The sequence below is a fragment of the Amblyomma americanum genome, chromosome 1 (genome assembly GCF_052857255.1).
Source record: "Amblyomma americanum isolate KBUSLIRL-KWMA chromosome 1, ASM5285725v1, whole genome shotgun sequence".
Lineage (NCBI taxonomy): Eukaryota > Metazoa > Arthropoda > Arachnida > Ixodida > Ixodidae > Amblyomma > Amblyomma americanum.
Genome location: NC_135497.1, coordinates 236,226,490 through 236,246,627, shown reverse-complemented (window position 1 = coordinate 236,246,627; position 20,138 = coordinate 236,226,490). Strand labels below are relative to the sequence as shown.

General features: G+C 44.2%; 1 protein-coding gene across 2 annotated transcripts in view; it reads left to right on the top strand.

Moving 5' to 3' along the window:
- Positions 1–19,479, top strand: part of Cad74A (cadherin 74A) — an 80,280-nt gene extending 60,801 nt beyond the window's left edge. For both annotated transcript variants that reach the window (XM_077648754.1, XM_077648755.1), the window contains exons 37-41: positions 1,211–1,335; positions 1,448–1,479; positions 4,406–4,436; positions 14,996–15,025; positions 15,206–19,479. In XM_077648754.1, coding sequence (XP_077504880.1) covers positions 1,211–1,335; positions 1,448–1,479; positions 4,406–4,436; positions 14,996–15,025; positions 15,206–15,293 — 306 coding nt within the window. In that variant the 3' untranslated portion in view covers positions 15,294–19,479. The remainder of the gene's footprint in view (positions 1–1,210; positions 1,336–1,447; positions 1,480–4,405; positions 4,437–14,995; positions 15,026–15,205) is intronic.
- Positions 19,480–20,138: the final 659 nt, after the last annotated feature.

Sequence of the window (20,138 nt, the reverse complement as noted above, 5' to 3'; positions counted from 1 at the left end):
TCCGATTGTTGTCACGACTGCCGTTACGCCCACTAAAGAGGTGTGTTGGTTACAATGCACTACGCAATAGGCAAGATTTTTACAGGATCTCTTGCCCTATTGTGACAACTCGACGCTCCCCTTCAGGAGGCTCCCGCGACATTCCGCAAGTAGGCTTTCCCGCATAGCGTAGTTTACAAAACGGGATTGCGGAGGTCACGCTCGGAGAGTTATGAAGGCGACAGGACACATTCTTCGGATGTGGCCATTAAATATGTAACGCGTTACGGAAGAATTAAAAAAAAAAGCGCGATTTCGCGTTGCGATTGTTCGAAGCGGGCCGTCAGCCATCTTGTTCGCAGCAGGTGTGATATGTGGGAGAGCCCACTTGCAGAATTTCGCACGAGACCAAGCCTAGCAGCATTGGAATGCGATCGGTCCGCGTGATAAATGACGGAGAAGGAAGGGAATAGGACCTCTGTATGGTTTTCCTGGAATTTTTAACTCGATCAATTTGCCCAGATATTGTGGTTTTGCATGGTCGAATTTGTAAAAGTCTGTGCAGTACACGATCGCTGGCGAGTATTCGGGAATTTTCGAATATTGGAAAATTCTCGAATATCAATTTCTCGAATACGAATACGCGTCGAATATCAAACATATTCAATTCGTATTCGAAATTTCGAATATTCGCACACCCCTACTTTTAATTTATTCTCCAGACATCTGAAATGCACTGCTAAAACCCTTTTCCTGTTGTGCATGTGGTTTACTCTCCACATGTTGCTGCATGTGTTTTGGTTCACCCACTGGAAATTGCCATAAGTGACTTCCATCTCCGTTGTTTTGAGAAGCAGTTGGACCCCAACTGTATAAGTTATTTTACATTATTATGAATGATAAATTAGTAGGGAACTGCTAGCAAAATAACATATAAACAGCTGCATCATTTGGGACCCAAATGCAGTTAAAGACAAATAGAGGGAATGAGAAAGTTCTTAATTTTGTTCACCTGTGTATATGCGGCATACTTTAGTGCTCTGAGGATCAGACTAGGTAGGTCAGATCTAGAAGTCATCAAGAGCAGTCTTGTTCGTAAAACAATGTGCACACAGGGACACATTGCATTTGTACTCTACAGCTTGTCTCTGCTTGTGCTTTAGCATTAACTTATTTTTTTTGTAGATTATGAAACTGAATCTTATTTTTCCTTTTTTTTATCTCTGTTCAGAAGTGTACACCTGGAAGAAACCCCTACAAGATGAAATGGACTGAAATATGTGTCCTGATTGTTGCTTGTCTCATTGCTGTTATGGGATTTATACTGACTGTGATACTGTGCTTTGTTCGTGCTAGGTGAGTTACACAGCGCTACATGCTCAGCTTTGCCCTTGTCCAGCTTTTTATGTCTTGTTTGCAATCCGTAGTATGTGTGCTGTATAAAAAGTAATGTTGTAATTTGTTACAGCTACAAGAATAACATCAAAAGAAAACTAAAACGTGAGTTAGCCCAACTTTCCTTATGTTTTTCTTGCTTTCAGAACCTAAAGGTACATGCCATTAGATGGGGCTAGCTGCTGGATGCAAAATGTTGTGTTCTGATGCTCTTGTTATAACTTAATTTTGTCTAGTTCAGTTTATTAGTTAAATGAACTGTGACTAAAGATGCCTTTAAATATCCTCTGAGAATATGGAGTAAAAGTGCCCATGGTAACTGTACAAGGTCATGAACCTCCCAGAGAGATGTTACCCTACTGTTATACGCAACATGCACAGGTAGGTCAGAAAGGGAGACAGGGAACTCATTCTCTCTTTTGTTGGCAACTATTGCTCATCACATTCAAAAGCAGCTTCTGTGTTCAGAAAATTTGTGCTGTCTACATGTGCGTTAACCAGTGGAATGTAGACTACTCATGTTCATATCAGGGGTAACACCTATGCAGTAGGGGGAGAGGGCGAGTTTGAGCTTGCCTTTTTGCCCCTTGTTTAGTCAGCTGTCCACTGTCTACGCCCACGCTACCTCTTGCTCTAGTTAAAGTACCGAATTGCACACTTTTTTCTTTACATTCAAGCTTCAAAGAAGCAACAATTTTGAAAACATGTCCTAAAAAATCTACAAAGGTCATAACGCAAAATATATATACTGTATATTGCCGTCTATATTGTCACCGAAAGCCGGCAGAAAGGGCAGAAGGGCACACCAGGACTAGCCAGGCAGACACACTCTGCGAACGAACGCACGAGCAGAGGAAAGACAAAGAAGACCAGCGGGCGCTGTCCCTCCGCATGGCGGTGCCAGTAAATGGCTAACATAGTGGCAATATGTTGATCCCCCTACTTGTACCTCTTGCTGGCAAAAAAATAAAGTTGACTCTAAATCCACTTTTTCAGGTTAATTTCTCATCATATGAAATATTTCTCACAAGAAGAGCTAAGTAGAATTTAGGTTATGTTTGTCAATAGCTGCAGGAACTCACCTGCATTCAGTGGTTTTCAATGTTTGTGGCAACAGTGCTACAGTTTAGTTATCTCTGATATTGCTTGTGCAGCGCAGCATAATTATTTGTCATGTATTTTAACATCAAGCTGTCATACAGAGCTCACATTACATAAACACCACACAATGTGATGCTCATGCGAGTTGTCTTAAAGGGCTATAGACACTTTACTTTAGTTGCATGTTTTTTCGCTATAATGATGTCTCACATGACCTAAACACTCCATATGTGTCACAGCCATCGTTTGGTTGTTGGAACTGAAATCAAAATAGCATCAAGAACAAAGTTAAATGTAAATTATTTAGCACTCGTAGGAAAATACCATGGGGTAATCTACCTATGTATGCTAATGTTTATTGCTAGGCATGTGCGAATATATTCGATAAGTTTGAATATTCAGTCGAATAATAAAGTATTCGACATTCGATTCGGTCCGAATGTTTAGTATTCGAAATTTCAAAGTATTTGTCTCGAGTGAATAACGTTTCTGGTACGCCTACTGTGTGTGGTTTCAGTCCAGCATACTTCCTCCGTGATGGCACCGCAATGCGCGCGTATTCCAGTGCCGGTCTACGATTGCTTGCAGCAACAGACACGAGCAGGCAAAAGTGCGGCGCCTATATCTGTACTTGCCAGGTGTCGACGGCCGCGCTACCCACGGTGCACACGTGTAACCAGCACGGCGGCATGCATCAATAGTGACATTTAGCACATCGCAATCCGTTTCTGCACACCTTCAGTGTGCATGCACTGATTGGTTCCAATGGGGCAGGCATGCAAACAGCTGGCTCAGGGCGATCTGCGCATGTGCAGTGGCATCTTGCGGAAATGGATCGCGCTATGCTAAATCTCTCTAATCGGAGGACAAGCGGCTCCCTTTACTTCCGTGGAATGACTCTGAGCTGACTACAGCTGCCGCAGCTGCTCTGCTCCACGTGAAATTCAATAACAAGTGTGATGGCACGAGCACGACGCTGGGCACACAGTGTTTACGCCTAGCAGGTGTCAGGGAGTCATCACCTAAAAGCAACAGCTGCGTAACAACACAATCACAATTAGGAGCTACCCACATATAGGCCTCGCATTCCACACATATGTTGGGACCACATGTAACTTGGCTACCCCAATTTCCGATAGCCATTTTTGCAGAAACTCGACACAGGTTCAATAGGCGGGACAAAGCTTCAATGCATTCTTTTTTCTCATGTAGTGACCTTGTGTGTTTGAAAAATATATAGTTTCAAAAATGCTTATGGTGCCATTCAGCTTTTTTTTTGTGTGTGTTTCAGAAGTATTTCAAATATATTTGGTTCGAAATTATTCGAAGAGAATTACTCTTCACTTTGAATTTGCTTCGAACCAAAAGACAACTTTTCACACATGCCTATCATCACATCATTTGAAAGAAGAACACACACAAGCAAAAATTTGGTGTCTGTGGTCCTTTAAGCATTAATTTGGTGGTACAACTATGCTTTATCTTTAAAATACAGAATAGGAGGGTGCTTCAGGTAATGGCAGCAAGGATGCGGTCAAGTTATTATTATGATGTACCTGAAAGGGTAAAAAAAGCCATGCTTTGAATTACATTTTTTTTTTTAACTTGCTTGCATAAAAAGCATACACCTTAGATAGCATAATGTATAATAGTGCACTCCTGGTCAGCTCATGATGTGTTTCAGTTTATGTAGCATCTTGTGTACCCTACCAAACTTTCTATCAAAGGTCTGCTCCAAACAGTTCATTAGTCGTGATTGCAGTAATGTATACAATATATTTATAAAGCCAGCTTTATTGCATTGCGTATTGTTAGAAAAATAGAAACACTCAGTGTTACACTTCGGATATTTCTGCATTGCAAGAGCACTATGCACTTGAAACTTTTTGCATTTATTGTGTTTTGTGTATTCTTTTGCTTTTACCTTCAGAGCGTGGTCCAAGACGACTATGTGAGCAGACGTAAGTGGTTTTACATCAGCATTTTTCACTTGATTATTACTGTAGCTTCCAAGTACAGTTCATGCATAAGTTAGTGTGATATAAAAGAGACCAGCTGTATATATTGTAATAACTTTTCATATTGAAATGTTTATAGTATGTTTATAAATGATGGATGAAATATTCATTTGTAGTTTAATATTGCAGTAGTGGTTGTACTGTGCAAACATTGTTCCATTGCATTAAAACTGGTGCATATTGCTGGAAGTGAGACCTGCAATGAAACTGCACCAACCCTGAGCCTAAATACAACCTCAACAATCAACAGAAGCCACAGCCAATGCCAGGTGACAGAGGCTACTGCCTGAAACAAACCTTATGGCTCATGTGTTTATTCATTTTATGTGTGAGGAGAAGGGTGATGATAGTGGCAGGCAGAATCCAATACTATATTGCTTTCAGCTAATTTTTCTACTGCTGTCTGTGTCAGGGTACAAAGTGCACATGTTTTGCATTTTTGGCTTGATGATGTGGCCATTACTAGAGTCAGTGTTTTTTGAAATGGACACAAAGAGTGCACAAACCTCTTCTGGGAAAATAGCACAAAAGACAAGGACAGCAAAGAAAGGAAACAACAGGACCAGTGCTATTGGTCCTGTTGTTTCCTTTCCTTGCGGTCTTCATCTTTTGTGCTATTTTCCAAGTAGTATGTATCACCAACTCGCTCGTCTTGCCAGTGTGGTGCACAAGCCAACCGCATCCTGTTTGTGCACCTTTTGTGCACAAACAGTAAAGTTGTCTAAGGACCCATCTGTACACATCCCAAAGGGACAAAATATGATAGCTGCCTGGTAGTTGTTCACGCTGCTGTTCCTGCTCCCGGGCATGCCATTTTTTGATCAGTGCTTTTATCATATATACATTTTTCATTTCTGCCTCCCATTGTAGCTACTTTCTTGCATTCTTATTTTTTCCTTCAGCACTCTGCTCCAGACACTTTGCCTTTCCCAACATTCTCAACCCCGCTGTTCATTCACCTTGCAAACTGGTACACTTGCATCCTGCCTCCTCCAAAGCTTTCTGTTACTGTTATGCTTTATCTGTGGACAGTTGTTCTGGTATTTCTGGTTTTTTCCACACTTCATGCTCCTTTTCAGTGTTTTGGCTTCTGCCTTGGGCTTTCATTGTGTTGGTTTAGTGTTTTTGGTATGTCTTGCATCTCCTTGTTGTGCGCAAGTGCTGTGTAGTGCATGTAGGGCCATTTCCATTTACATTTCCTGGAATGCCTCCCAAAGACCCTCTCCTATGTTGTTCCACGCCTTTACCACCACTGACATAGCTATTAACGCAAATAAAATTTCTTAGGCAAACCTCAGTGGATCATTTGAATGCATTAGCAGACATGTATCTGAGGTTGACGCACTAAAGTTCGTTATATCTGAGGTGGTACACTTAGGTTCATTAAATCCGAGGTCAACACACTAAGTCGTTATACTATTCGAGGTCCGGACTCGAAAGTTTGTTATATCTGAGGTAATACACGAATGTTTGTTATATGCAAGTTTAACTCACAAAAGCTTGTTATATCTGATGTTAACGCATGAAAGTTTGTTATGTTTGAAGTGGCATTCTAAGGCCCGTTATATCCACGGTAGTATAAGAAGTTCATATGGGCAGAATACTAAGTTCGTTCCTAGCACGGAGGTCAGGTGCCACGGGCTACTGACAAACAGCAGTCGCCATTTCCACTTGTAGAGACCTTTCTAATACTAACGCATTAATATATAGCATTACAAGTACTTATTTTTGATAGTGTACAATGTTGCATGGCAGCAGTAGGTCATCTTTCAAGCTTAGTCTTTTACATGCCATAGAGAAAAAGCCCATTGCAGTGCTAGGATAATAAGGCATGAGAATGATGTGACAAAGCGGATAGAACAAGGCGCTGCTGCTATTCATGTCATTCTTTTCTCTAGAAATGTCGAGATTTTTTGACTTTCAAAGGATTACACTATTTTCTAGCATCACTATTTGAGACTGGATGTTTCTTGCATCCAGCCTCCCATGCTGCCTGGTTGTTGCTGACTGAGAAACTGATGAAACCCTCACTTACTTTGAAGGAGTGTGGTTTCCCTAAGTGCACACAGAGAAAGTAAATGCAGGGAGAAGCTAGATTTACATAGTAAAAAACAAAGATGAAAAAATCATTAGCTAAAAATGGGGTAAGATAGTTGAAGTAATAGAGAATTTCTGTTCTGGATTGTGCTGTTTACAGGAAAAGCGAATGTACCACAGATGCAGATTTAAAGTTTTATTTATTGAGGCATGTCATAACAGTGAAGGTTTATGCTTTTGGTAGATGCTAAGCATGGTAGATTGCACTTGTCATGCTTATCATTTTCTGACTACAATTTTTAAGCTGTCCTGCAATAAAACTTACTTCACTTCACTTACTTCACTTAAATCACTTTCGTGCTCCATTTACTTTTCTTGCTGCTGGTACTATAGTCAATCCAGCCTTATTTTTTTTAATTTGCCTAGTATTTTATTTAAAGCTTTTTATTGCAGTATTAGCACTAAAGAAATTAAAATTCCAATTGAAACTAAAGAAGGTGTGAAGGAAACATTACAAGCATGGAAGGGAAGAAGAAACCCATGTGAAGGTCAAGTGATTGCAGGTCTTCTGAAAAATGGTCAAGATATGGTGCTCAAAAAGCTTGCAACCCTATGCACACAATGCTTCGTGGCGTCAAGTGTTCCTGAAATATGCGAGGATGCTAGTATAGGACAAATTCACACACACACACACACACGCACGCACGCACGCGCACACGCACGCGCGCACACACACACGCACCCACACACACACAAAAAGACGAAAAACTACAGATCCACTAGCTTATTGTCTGTTGTGTTGAAGGCATTTTCTGAGGTTATGCTTAATAAAATCTTGGAAATTTCCTGTGCCCTAGAATTGGGCTTCTCAATCTCTTTAGCTTTAGGGAACTCCAGAGGCTCTCGAAAGGTGCTGAAGAACACCATGTGTCTTGACTTCTAACTCTTCCTGTCTGACATGCATGCAAAAATTAGCATGCAGATTCGTAGCCTCTCAAAAAATGCCTAAATTCGAATAATATTGAGTGGCTGTATAGTCATAGAGTTTTCTAGGAGCAGCTGCAGTGTGATAGTCCCAAAAGAAAGTGGGTAAAGAAAAGGTGGGGTTGAGGCATGCATGGATAAGTGTGCTCGGGGAACCCAAAATGCACTTCAAGGAACCCAAGGATTTCATGTAACTCAGTTTGAGGAATCCTGCCCTAGGAAATAGACTGGTTCTCGGAAGAGGCACTCACTAGGGTGCGGGTGCAGGCTAGTTGGTTATCCATAATGTTCCACAGCACAAAACATAAGGAACAACACAAAAAACAGAGATACCGCAAACACTTACACTGTCTGTTTTTAATGTCGTTCCTTGCGTTTTACGCTGTTAAATGTCAACAGGCACTTGCCAATCGATCGCATTCATGTTATTATTGAGACTGTAGGAAAATGGGCAGAATATGACAAGGCCCTATTATGACTGCTTACAGTAAAGTTAAAAAGGACTCCATGGAAACACCAGCTGTCATGCTGGCATAGCATATCTAAGGCGTCCAGCAGGGACATGTAAATATTGCCACAGTGTTAGCCATTTACTGGCGCCGCCTTGCGGTGGGACAGCACCCGCTGGTCTTCTTTGTCTTCCCTGGCTCGTGCATTCGTTCGCTGAGTGTGTCTGCCTGGCTAGTCCTGGTGTGCCCTTCTGCCCTTTCTGCCGGCTTTCGGTGACATTTTGGTGCAGTGCTGGGTAATTTTCCAATGTACAAAGAGCTCCCGGGAGCCGACGACGACGCCCAGCTACACCCCGTGGACACGACACCTATCCACAAGGCAAGCTGCCGCTTGCGAGGCTTAAATCCTGAGTTTCAACCCCTGACGGCACGACCCCGCGCAATGATGTCCACTGCGGCAAGTCAGACCACCCAGAATGCCGTCAGTTCCCAGCCGCTTCTTCTTCATACGCCTCGCACTCTCGCGTTGTTTCATGGCGACAAGTTCGAAGACATGGAAGGCTGGTTGGCCAGCTACGACCGAGTCGCTGTGTTTAACCTGTGGTACGAGGACCGCAAGCTACGCAATGTCTGTTTTGCCCTGGCAGATTCCGCCAAGACGTGGTTTGAAAACCACGAGTCCGCTATCCCCACCTGGCGAGACTTCTGGCGACAGTTGCTCGACACCTTCGGCAGCAACGAACGTAAGGAGCGAGCTGAAGTTGCCCTGCAGTCCCGAGCGCAGCGGCCAAATGAGAGCATCGCCATGTTCGTAGAAGACATGACACAGCTCTTCAACCGTGCAGATCCTACCATGCCCGAAACGAAGAAGGTGCGTCATCTTATGCGTGGAGTGAAAGAGCAGCTTTTCGTAGGACTCGTGCGCGACCCTCCTAGCACAGGTTGACTTTGCTCGGGAGGCGATGAGCATGGAGCGCGCCTTGAAGCAGAGGTTCGCACACTACGGCCATCCGGCGAATATGACTGCTATGGACGCTAACACGCCGCTGCTTGGAACCGAGAGTGAGGCCCTCCGTGAGCTTGTCAGGAGCATTGTGCGCAAGGAGCTACAGAAGTTTCGCCCTGTCAAGCAACACACGGGTGTCAGAGCCATCTCGGACGTTATTTGCGACGAAGTCCGTCGAGCGGTGCAGCCAATGGCCTGTCCCCAGCCGCTGCCTGAGCCGTATGTCATGACGTACAGTGAAGTGTTGCGCAGCTCTGCGCCAGCACCACCAGCGTTTTACTGCCCTGCTCCTTTTGCACCGCATCAAATCTTTTCGACTTCGCCTGCCCTCACCGACGCATGACCACCCCTCAGCAAAGCACACGTGTGGCGCACATCGAACAACTGGCCCCTGTGCTTCCACTGCGGTGAAGCCAGCCACATATTGCGCCACTGCCCGTATCGTCGGATGGGCCTGCAAGGGTTTTCATCAGACGCACCCCGGCCACGCTATGGTGAACGACCCCGTGACATCGAGCAGTACCTGTCGGCCAGCGTCCCCCCTGCGCCTTCGCCACAGCGCCCGTCCAGGTCGCCGTCGCCCCGTCAGTTCTCTTCCCCAGGTCGCCAGCCGTCCATCCGGCAGTCCCGTAGTCCACGCTGGGAAAACTGAAGACGGCGACCTCTGGGGGTAGGGCCGCCGTTGCTCCGCAATCCGAACAAGATCCTCTGCTCGCCGACTGGACCCTTCAACCCGATCTTCCACCTGCTCCGACCACCTCCCGACGCCCAGAACAGCCTCTGCTCGACGTCCCATTTCTACGAACACCTCGACCCTCCACTCCGGAACCTTCCACTATGCACGTTCCAGAAAATGAGGTTGTTTCAGCCGAAATACCGGTCCTCGCTGACAACCACCATGTGATTGCCGTCAACCTTCCACTACGCGCATTCCAGAAAATGACGTTGTTTCAGCCGAAATACCGGTCCTCGCTGACAACCACCATATGATTGCCCTCGTCGATACTGGCGCAGATTTCTCAGTTATGAGTCGTGGTCTTGCTACCCTCTTGTGAAAAGTGCTGACACCCTGGCAAGAACACAAATTCGGACCGCTGGCGGTCACATGGTGATGCCGCTCGGCGTCTGCACCACTAGGATTGAGATTCGGGGTATCATCTTCACTGGTTGCTTCGCTGTGCTTGCTGAGTGCTCCAAGGACCTGATCTTCGGTCTCAATTTTCTTCGTGAAAATGGGGCTGAGCCAGCAAGTCTGCATCGCACAGGGTGTCGTTACCTTGCAGAACCAGTGAACTGAGCTTCTAGTTACGAACTTTAGTGCCGAATACCGCCACTTGGCGAAAAATATAGCCATCGCCAATTTGGATGAAATTAGCGAGCCCGCCACCCACTGCACGTTGTCAACGTCCAGGGACACCTCTCCAGGAGGACCTAGTCGAACAGTTAAGGCTGACGTGAACCCTGCTTTGAACACTGATCAGCATCGCCGCTTGCAAACTATCCTTGACTCTTTTCATGACTGCTTTGTGACCACCTCTAAGGTCAGGCAGATGTCCATAACGAAACATCGCATCATAGTTGATGACAGTGAGCGGCCTATTCGTCAACACCCCTATCGAGTGTCGGCGAGAGAATGTGAAGCGACACGACTGCAGGTGGACGAAATTCTCCGGGATGATGTCATACAACCGTCTACAAGCCCATGGGCTTCGCCCGTAGAGCTGGTCGCCAAGAAGGACGGGACACTGAGATTTTGTGTTGACTATCGAAGACTGAACAAAATTACCAAAAAGGACGTTTACCCGTTACCTCGAAGCGATGACTCTTTCGACCGGCTGCGTCATGCTCGCTACTTTTCTTCTCTTGACCTCCGCAGTGGGTACTGGCAGACTGAGGTAGAGGAACAGGACCGCGAGAAGACAGCGTTCGTTACTCCTGACAGGTTGTACGAGTTCAAGGTGCTCCTCTTCGGCTTGTGTTCCGCTCCTGCCACCTTTCAAGGAATGATGGACTCTGTCCTCGTTGGCCTAAAATGGCAGTCCTGCCTCGTCTACCTTGATGATGTCATTTTTTCTGCCACCTACGACGAGCATCTCAAGCGCTTGAGTGCAGCACTGGAGGCCATACGATCTGCTGGCCTCTCGCTCAAACCAGAGAAATGCCACTTTGTGTTCCAACGGCTGAAGTTCTTGGGCCATGTCGTGAGCGCTGAAGGTGTTAGCCCTGACCCCGACAAGACGGCTGCCGTCTCTGCGTTTAAGACCCCCACTGATAAGCGTGCTGTGCGCCGTTTTTTTGGGTCTCTGCGTCTATTACCAACGTTTTGTGCGACTTCTCCCGACTAACCAGGCCTCTAACTCGCTTGACAAAGAACGGCCAACCTTTCATCTGGGCCCAAGAACAGCAGACGGCCTTCGACGACCTCAAAAACCGCCTCCAAACTATGCCCATTCTTGGCCACTTCGACGAGGAGGCAAACACGGAACTACACAGTGATGCCAGCAACGTTGGTCTGGGTGCCGTCCTCGTTCAGTGGCAAGATGGTGTTGAACGTGTGATTGCTTATGCAAGCCGCACTTTGTCGCGATCTGAAGCGAATTATTCTACCACGGAAAAGGAGTGCCTTACTGTCGTTTGGGCTGTAATGAAATTCCGCCCATACTTTATGGTAGTCCATTTCGAGTAGTGAGCGATCACCACTCGCTTTGTTGGCTCGCGAACCTTAAAGACACATCGGGGAGGCTGGCGCATTGGAGTCTCCACTTGCAAGAATTCGATGTTACCATCGTGTACAAGTCGGGCAACAAACACAGCGACGCAGACTGCCTGTCCCATGCTCCTCTCCCATACACCATTGCTGACACGGAAGATGATCCCACTTTTCTTGGCGCTTTAACCACATCCGTCCTTGCTCAACAACAGCGAGATGACGCCGAGCTATGACCCCTCATAGAGGACCTCGAAGGCTGCACCTCGTCGCCGCCCCGCTTCTTCACACACAGGCTATCGTCGTTCTGCTTGCGCGGTGGCATCCTCTACAAGAGAAGCTACGGTCCTTTTTCTTGGCGCTTTAACCACGTCCGTCCTTGCTCAACAACAGCGAGATGACACCGAGCTATGACCCCTCATAGAGTACCTCGAAGGCTGCACCTCGTTGCCGCCCCGCTTCTTCACACGCAAGCTATCGTTGTTCTGGTTGCGCGGTGGCATCCTCTACAAGAGAAACTACAGTCCCACGGACACTCCGTACCTGCTCGTGGTCCCAATGGTGCTTCGAGACGGAAGTTCTGCGCGCATGCCACGACGACCTTTCTTCCGGCCACCTCGGCTTTTCTTGCACGTTGGCGCGGATATGGCAGAAGTATTACTGGCCCTGGCTTGCTACAGTTGTCCAGCACTACGTTAAGTCTTGCCGCGAGTGCCAATGTCGGTAGACACCACCTGTGAAGTCGGCCGGCCTATTGAAGCCCACTGATCCGCCTCGAATTCCTTTCCACCAGGTCGGCATGGACTTGCTGGGACCATTTCCGACATCATCATTGAGCAACAGGTACATTATAGTTGCCACCGACAACCTCACCCGGTATTGTGAGACGAAAGCCCTTCCCTGCGGCACCGCTGCCAAAATTGCTAGCTTTTTCATCTTTAACATTGTCCTCCGTCACAGTGTGCCTGTGGTCGTTTTAAATGATCGAGGCACGGCTATTACATCAGCCCTTACTAAGGAAGTTATGCGTCTCAGTGGCAACAGTCATCGTCGAATCACTGCCTACCATCCTCAAACAAATGTACTGACTGAGCGACTCAATAAGATCATTGCCGACATGCTTTCCATGTACGTCGACACCAACCATAAGAACTGGGACCAGATCTTGCCTTACGTCACGTTCGCATATAACACTGCTTTTCAAGAGATGACGCGCTTCACGCCGTTCCGTTTGGTGCATGGTTGCGAAGCCACGACTATGCTGGACTCAATGTTACTGCCAGACGTTGCATGTCCCTCTGTCGCTGGCGCTGAAGTGTTCGTTCGGCACGCAGAAGCCGCCCGCCAGCTAGCTAGGCAGCGAACCCGTACCCAGCAGGAAGGCGACGCTCAACGTTACAACCTTCATCACCGGGCGGTGCTTTACCACCCTGGCGATCAAGTTTGGGTTTGGACCCCAATCCGTCTGCGGGGTCGCTCCGAAAAACTTCTGCGCCGCTACTTCGGCCCCTACGAGGTACTGCGAAAACTTAGTGACGTTAACTACGAAGTGCTCCCGCAGAAGTCTGTTCGCTCCTCCAGTCGGCAGGCGGCATCCGAAATCGTCCACGTTGCCAGTATGAAGCCCTACCACGCCCGCTAGGACTTATTCTGCCAAGTCCGGCACCACAGACTTTATTCCGGATTTCCGTCATTCCGCGGCATCGGGGCAATGGCCTTTCCAAGAGGAGGGGCAATGCTGCAGTGTTAGGCATTTACTGGCGCCCCCATGCGGTGGGACAGCACCCGCTGGTCTTCTTTGTCTTCCCTGGCTCGTGCGTTCGTTCGCTGAATGTGTCTGCCTGGCTAGTCCTGGTGTGCCCTTCTGCCCTTTCTGCCGGCTTTCGGTGACAATATGCTTGAAAATATTTGCAGGGACTACAAAGCGGCCATAGTTCTCCGTTGGACTGAGAAAGTAAAAATCATAGAAGCTGTCAGATGAGGAGAATGTGGAAAGGTGCATTCAGAACATTAGGTTGAGAGAATTTAGTTATAAGAGTTAATGGGGTATCCCTCAACAACAACCAGTTTGGTGACAATTTTTCTTGTGAAATAACTAGGGGAATAATTGTGAACTACTGAGGACTTAAATAGGCAAAGTGCAATGGTAGGCCTAAGCTTGCTGTGAAGTAGACTTAAGTAAACTTCTACAACCTTCCGAAGGAGCAAGGTAAAGTAGGCAACGTGGTCTCATTTTCAGAGACCTGATTTTATCATTCAAGTCTGTGGCTGTTTGGCTTTAGTTGCCCTTGTGCCACAAAAATTGAACATCATCATCTATAAATAGGGACGTACTAGAAGGGGTGAACAAACAAGGTCATCTGTTTAGGCTAAGTAGGTAGTTGCGGTCGATGTGAACCATGAGAAGGAATTTAACAGGGGACTATGAATAGATTTAAGTGCATTTAGCAGACATTCTGAGGTTACGATGAGCGGTTTGTTGCTATCCTTCAGAAGGAAAGTATGCAATATATATGTATCATGCCAGTACGCACCTGTGGGACTGACACTGGAAGGACAATGGAAGACTTAAAATGAGTACAAAAACAGCTCAATAAGCATCAAAAAGTAAAATGATAGGAGTAAAGCTAAGAAATAGAGAGCACCCTAGATTAGAGAACAAACTTGAGGCAATGGCATCCTAGATTAAAGAGGTAGGAATTGGACTTGGGCAGAATGCATAATGCAGAAAACAGATAACTGGCGATCTCTTAGACCAACACAGTATTGTGGAAGGCGGCCAAGGGTCATGTTTGCACAGTACATGGGAAAAACTGCTGGGGTAGAGCGGCCATGACTAGCACAAGGTAGGGCTTTTTAAGATGATTTGGAAGAGAGGCCTTTGTCATGCAGTGGATTGAACGTGGATCATGATTAAACTTTTTAGGGTAGCCACCCTTTTGAGGCATTAACAAGCAACTACATGTGCTTGCAGGTACCTTATAGAATCATTTCTCACAGTGTCTTAGAAGCAGCCAAAACAAAGGAGAATGCAACATTTGTTCAAGAAGAGATATACTTCTCCATCTGAATAGCTTCTTGCAAGTAGTAGTAATCAATTGTTGAAATAATTGACCACTGGCCAAAACATTTTGCACTCCTGAAGCCAGTTATCTGAGCATTGTTAGTGCAATTATTACTTGGCGCAACCTAAAATGGGTATTGTTCTGTGCAAAGCATGAGCTTTGCACAGAACAATTTTTGCGTATGTTCTGCTTGACCATAAAAATAAGTTTTTCAACATGTCAGATCATAGATGCTCTTCTTTTTGCTTTTACAGCCCAGCAGTCTCCATGATATCTCTTCCAAGGTATGCTTTTTAGTATTGTTTATAGTGCCATTTTTTAAGTTTTTGTTTTTGTTTTTTTTGCCATTAATGAGCGTTTATGGCATGGGCACATTATAAATTATAAACTAAATAGTAGCTGCACATCATTTTGGTAGCACAATTATTTCAGGATGTGTACATTCCCGTGCTTTTTCTTAACAGCCACCAGCGCATCTATGAATGGCAGGAGTCTAACCGTGCCCCTGCATTGGATGCCATGTCATTCAGAAGCTATCCGACAATGAGGTGAAAATGGGCCTCTTCAGTAGTGCGTACCTCTTGACATGACTGCCTTTGAGAGCCTGCACCACAACCAACAGTGAGAATCTAGAGCTTCCCAATGCATGCTTAAATGTGGCCAAATGTGCATTCAGTGCAGATTGCATAGCCATAAGAGAACTTGAGTAGCATTTATGCTGTACAAAACTAGCTGTATGGGAGTACTTTGTGAGCATAAGTCTTCTGTCCACAAGAAGCTAGTGATTTATAACCAGTACATCGACTTTTTTGCACATGTGCAATTACCGAAGAGAGAAGTAAACATTGTTGCTAGGTTGCAATTGTTATATGCTTTTTGCTGTAGGAGAAATTGACAAGAAACATTGTAATTGTCAAGGCTCTGATGCTCTTCTTTGCTGCCAAGTCTTCCACTTATCCACATACACACACTACTGGACTGGGTCAGACATCTTGCAGTGTGGCATGTCATTGCATAATGCCAGTATACTACACCTCTTTGGTAGCTCTAAAGATGCAGTCATGAAGATCTTTATCTGGGCATTTCATTTAGTTGAAATACATTTTATGTAGCATCCAATGTGTAGTACTACTTGAAACAGTACTTTTTTGTGTAGGTAAGCAGGATCTAAGTCCAAGTACTGTGAAAACAGAAAAGAAGACAGTGTCACTGTCAAAACAGTGAGCTTCTTCTATTTGAAACATACACAATACATTAAAACACGCTTAAAGAATGCCGAAGTAGAATTGCCAAGGGGGTATTTTTTGTTGTAAAAAGATGGACTCCTGAAAGCAAACAGAAATCACCTAAAATAAAACAGATACATGTGTATTCACTTTATTTTAATTCAGTTTTATTTAAAAAAGTTTTATTTATTTACCTTCACAGTCTGCCAGGCAAATGGCATAAACAAGACTGTGCATTGGAACAATGCTCATTGTTGAAGGCAAGAAGCCAATTTCAAGCACAAGCTGTTGCGGGTCAGTTCTCAGTATATGTGCCATTGTTGCTGGAATGAACTAGGCATACAACCTGAGCATTTGGCTTTAACTTTATGTAGAAAGTGCTAGTTGCATTTTCTGTGTGAGAAGCAAGCTTTTATGTAGATTTGAAATTAGTCTGATATACAGTGACTGCACTGAAGCATTGTGATACCGCTGCTTATGTTCTCTGATATTTATCCTAAGACAATACTTGATGCAGAAGAAAAGAACACTTGATATTTCGGCATGTGAACCCTGTTGCTAGACTCCTTATATTATTTTGTCATCACAGGTGAGCTTCTTTCTGAGGGTGTTTATGCTGTGGTCTTCAGTTGCAGTCAACAAAAACCTTGTAACACATGAGTATTAATTGAGGCTGCAGATTGGTCGCTTTCTTTGTTGTTCAGCTTACTCTAAATGCATTATTGAATAATGCGTTGGCTGAAGAGATTGCTATGTAGCTATATTATGCACTACTTTGAATCAACCTGAAAATTGAGTTGAGAGGTGATGATATATACTGTACTTTAACCTCATTTAGCATGTGGGCCAACTCTCTTAGGCCAGATGTTTTGATGTTGTACCTTTATTTTAAAGGCTTTTTGGGGGGCTATATGCCTGCACATATCACTTAATACTGAGGCCACAATAAACTCTGCTTGCTGCTTGGAATTGTTGGGAGCTTGAATAGTGTCAAAGGTTGCGCATGTGAATGAACATTTTGGTATGACTGAACCATCACACGTAAATGATCACTGGATGCTGTAGCTTTGCAAAGTGTATCTGTTTTATGTGTTTTGTTGTGCTTTTCTGTGTGTCGTGCCTGAATTATTTATATGAAACTCTAGCTGCAAATGCACAGAACCTGTCTTGCTAGCACTCATAGATTCACTTGCTAACCTTCGTGAAGCCTGAAGGCCGAAGGGCCCATTTAGAAATATTTGGTGCCATGCACCACAGCAGCCTACAGAAGCTGATCTTGTAGTAGTAATGAAAAATTGCAAGAAAATACACATAACAGCTGTGGGAAGTTGTGGCTTTCTTATTGCTGCCCTAACCCATTGCATAATTAATTTAATGTTTGTGTTGTTTTCACTTGTAACACTTCCAGCTTTAATTTCCAGCTTTATAAATGCAAGCCTACGTAATATTGGTTACACATGTAACAACAGTGCTTTCACACAGTTTATTTTTGAGGTCTTAGGCTCTATGGAAGCTGTTTTAATTGAGAACTGAATAGTTGGTAAGGGTTACTTTTGGTTATTTGTGGATTATTTCAACAGATTGGAGCTATTTCACTCACAGTTGCAGTTCAATCCAACATTTTGGTATGTTGTGTTGAGGTACACTGACCTTGCATCTCGTGCCTTAATGAGACAAATTTTGCTCTCGTGGCCTCAACTTCATTTCACCCTTCCAGCTTTTTTAGGCTGTTTTGAACATTTGTTTCAACTTTCCCAGTCAGCCATTGCACATACGCTGTACATGTGCTATGACGCCTTGCTGGATTCTTATGATATCCAGTGGAAATAAAAAAATTATTCAAAAATGTATGTAGGTATATTTGTTTGATATTGGAAAGTAACATTTATAAATATACATGGTGGGCCCAACAGTAGTCTAGAACGGATTTGCTGTGGAGATTTTAATGTAGTGCCCTAAGAACTTGTTTATTTAATTATGAAATTATTTCCCCTAACAGAGGATTTGTGTGGCATGTTTTTATCCTGAATGAAGTTTCTTGCAATATATTTCCTTTCAGCACTATGTGAGCTGGCTTTATTTCACAAATATTTCTGTTCTGCAGCAGCACTTGTGCTTAGAGCAAGTATCAGACCCCAAACCTTTGTTACATCACTGTGGAATCTTGGTTCACTATGTCTGTTTTTTTTGTACATGTGTGTTTTACGTCCAAGGATTTGATGCAATGCATTCTGAGCTAAAGTGTTCATGAAATGAGTCTTACTTCATATTCGACCCATATGCTGTCTGGCGGAGGTACTTAAATCCACATACATCTGTTTCATATATCTGTTTCGAACATTATTTTTGGGGTCTATGGTCAAGCACAAGTCCTTGTTCTCTGTCAGGGAATTTCTCAATGCTTTTTATCAAAACGATAACCTCTATTAAGTCTGTTAAGTCAACCTAAGAGCTATATACAAACGAGAATGAGCTGTAGCAACTTAGCTGGACCAACCCTTGCTAGTGTCTGTGTATATGAGAGTCCTCACTGTGACTGGAGCACAGAACAGAGAGTTCTTATGTTTAGAGAAAAATTACGAATGGCCATGTACTTGTTTTTCATAAGCTGAAGAACGGATTAAAATAATTTGGTACCGACTTTGAAGGCTCCCATAGCCTGAGCAACTGCTTCCAGAACAAGATAACACGAAAGATTTGCTATTGATGATCACCCACATGCAGTCAACACTTTTTGATAATGTGCTGTTCTCGCTGCCTCCTCCATTCCAAATGCCTGTTCTTGTTTTGCAGCTTTTGGCTGAAGACCTTCAGAACTTTGTATTGTAAATATGTAAAAAAGCTCGTTCTTGTATGCACAGTTTGTTTAGCAGTTGTCATTTGCTAATGTGTGCCTGCACTAAGCTTGCACAGCAGTGTCACTTATTATTGCAACCTTATGTGACATCAGTGTTCTATTCAGTATTTATTTTCTTATTGTATGCATTTCTTGTAAAGCGGTCTGTGCTTTGCAGTGTACCCCAATGATGCAATCATTCCAGTATAATGCAAACATGTACCTTAATTGTAATCAAAGTATCATTAATAATGAGCCACAGGCTTAACTAAAGTATTTGTTTTATGCATGTATCAGTAATGTACTGTTAGAAGTGCTAGTACTTTTTCTTTTTGCTCCTGTTCTTCATCCAGTGTTTACCCTCTTGGCAATGTAACAGCATGTAGTCAATGTGATTTCATCTTTATATCCAAGGTGAGTGAGAATTAAATGCTCTGTCTCCGGCTGTTTCACGCTCCCTTACCTGCTTGGCCGCTGTGTCAGAATGTTGTTTGCTGTGAGAATGAGTCATGCTTGTGCTCTTCCACGTGCCACAGATAAATTCCCATACATGTTTTTCCACAGTATTTTTGACATGGCACTCACTTCGAGCTTTTTTCAGTGTCACAGAAACGCCATTTTTTGTTTTGTTATGCCCATTTGTCATGAAACCTTGAATAAAGCACAGCACAGATTATGGCTTTCTTATTTTATTTTATTTTGTGTAGGCATGGTGCATTACACTGGCCACACAAGCAATAAGACAGATGGCTTGAATGAGAGGATTTGGATTTATGGAGTAAAGCACATAAGTTTGTGTGTGTGTGCTTGTGGACACCACTTATGTGTGTCTGCTGAAGGAAAGCAGAAAGCATTGCATGTTATCAAGCTGTTTTTTTTTTCTTTTGCTGATGCCCACATGCTCCTCGATCCTACCACATGAGTGCAACGTGAGTGCAACATGGACTTCGAATGTACAGAGGTGGTTTTAAGCTGCTTTTTATTTTGAATTTGGTGTGGCACTCAGAATTAGTTTGAAGGCATATTTACAACTATTTTGGCCAGAATGGGGCCTATGAGCAGTTCACATTTTAAAGTGCCAGTACAGCTAGGCAGTGAAATTATTAGTAGACATGAAGAACAAACAAGTGAGTGTGGTCATACTTCAACTGTACATGTACCTTCTCAGCCTATGTTAACACCCAGCCATTCACAAAATCCACGCGTAATGTGGTTGTCAATCGCCTCTTTGTCAAAGCTTGCATGTTGTGGCTTGGAAGAGTAGAAAGAAAATGCCATCAACCACCGACTTATTTACTTCGCTCTGAAGAAAGCAAAAACAAAATTGAAGCATTT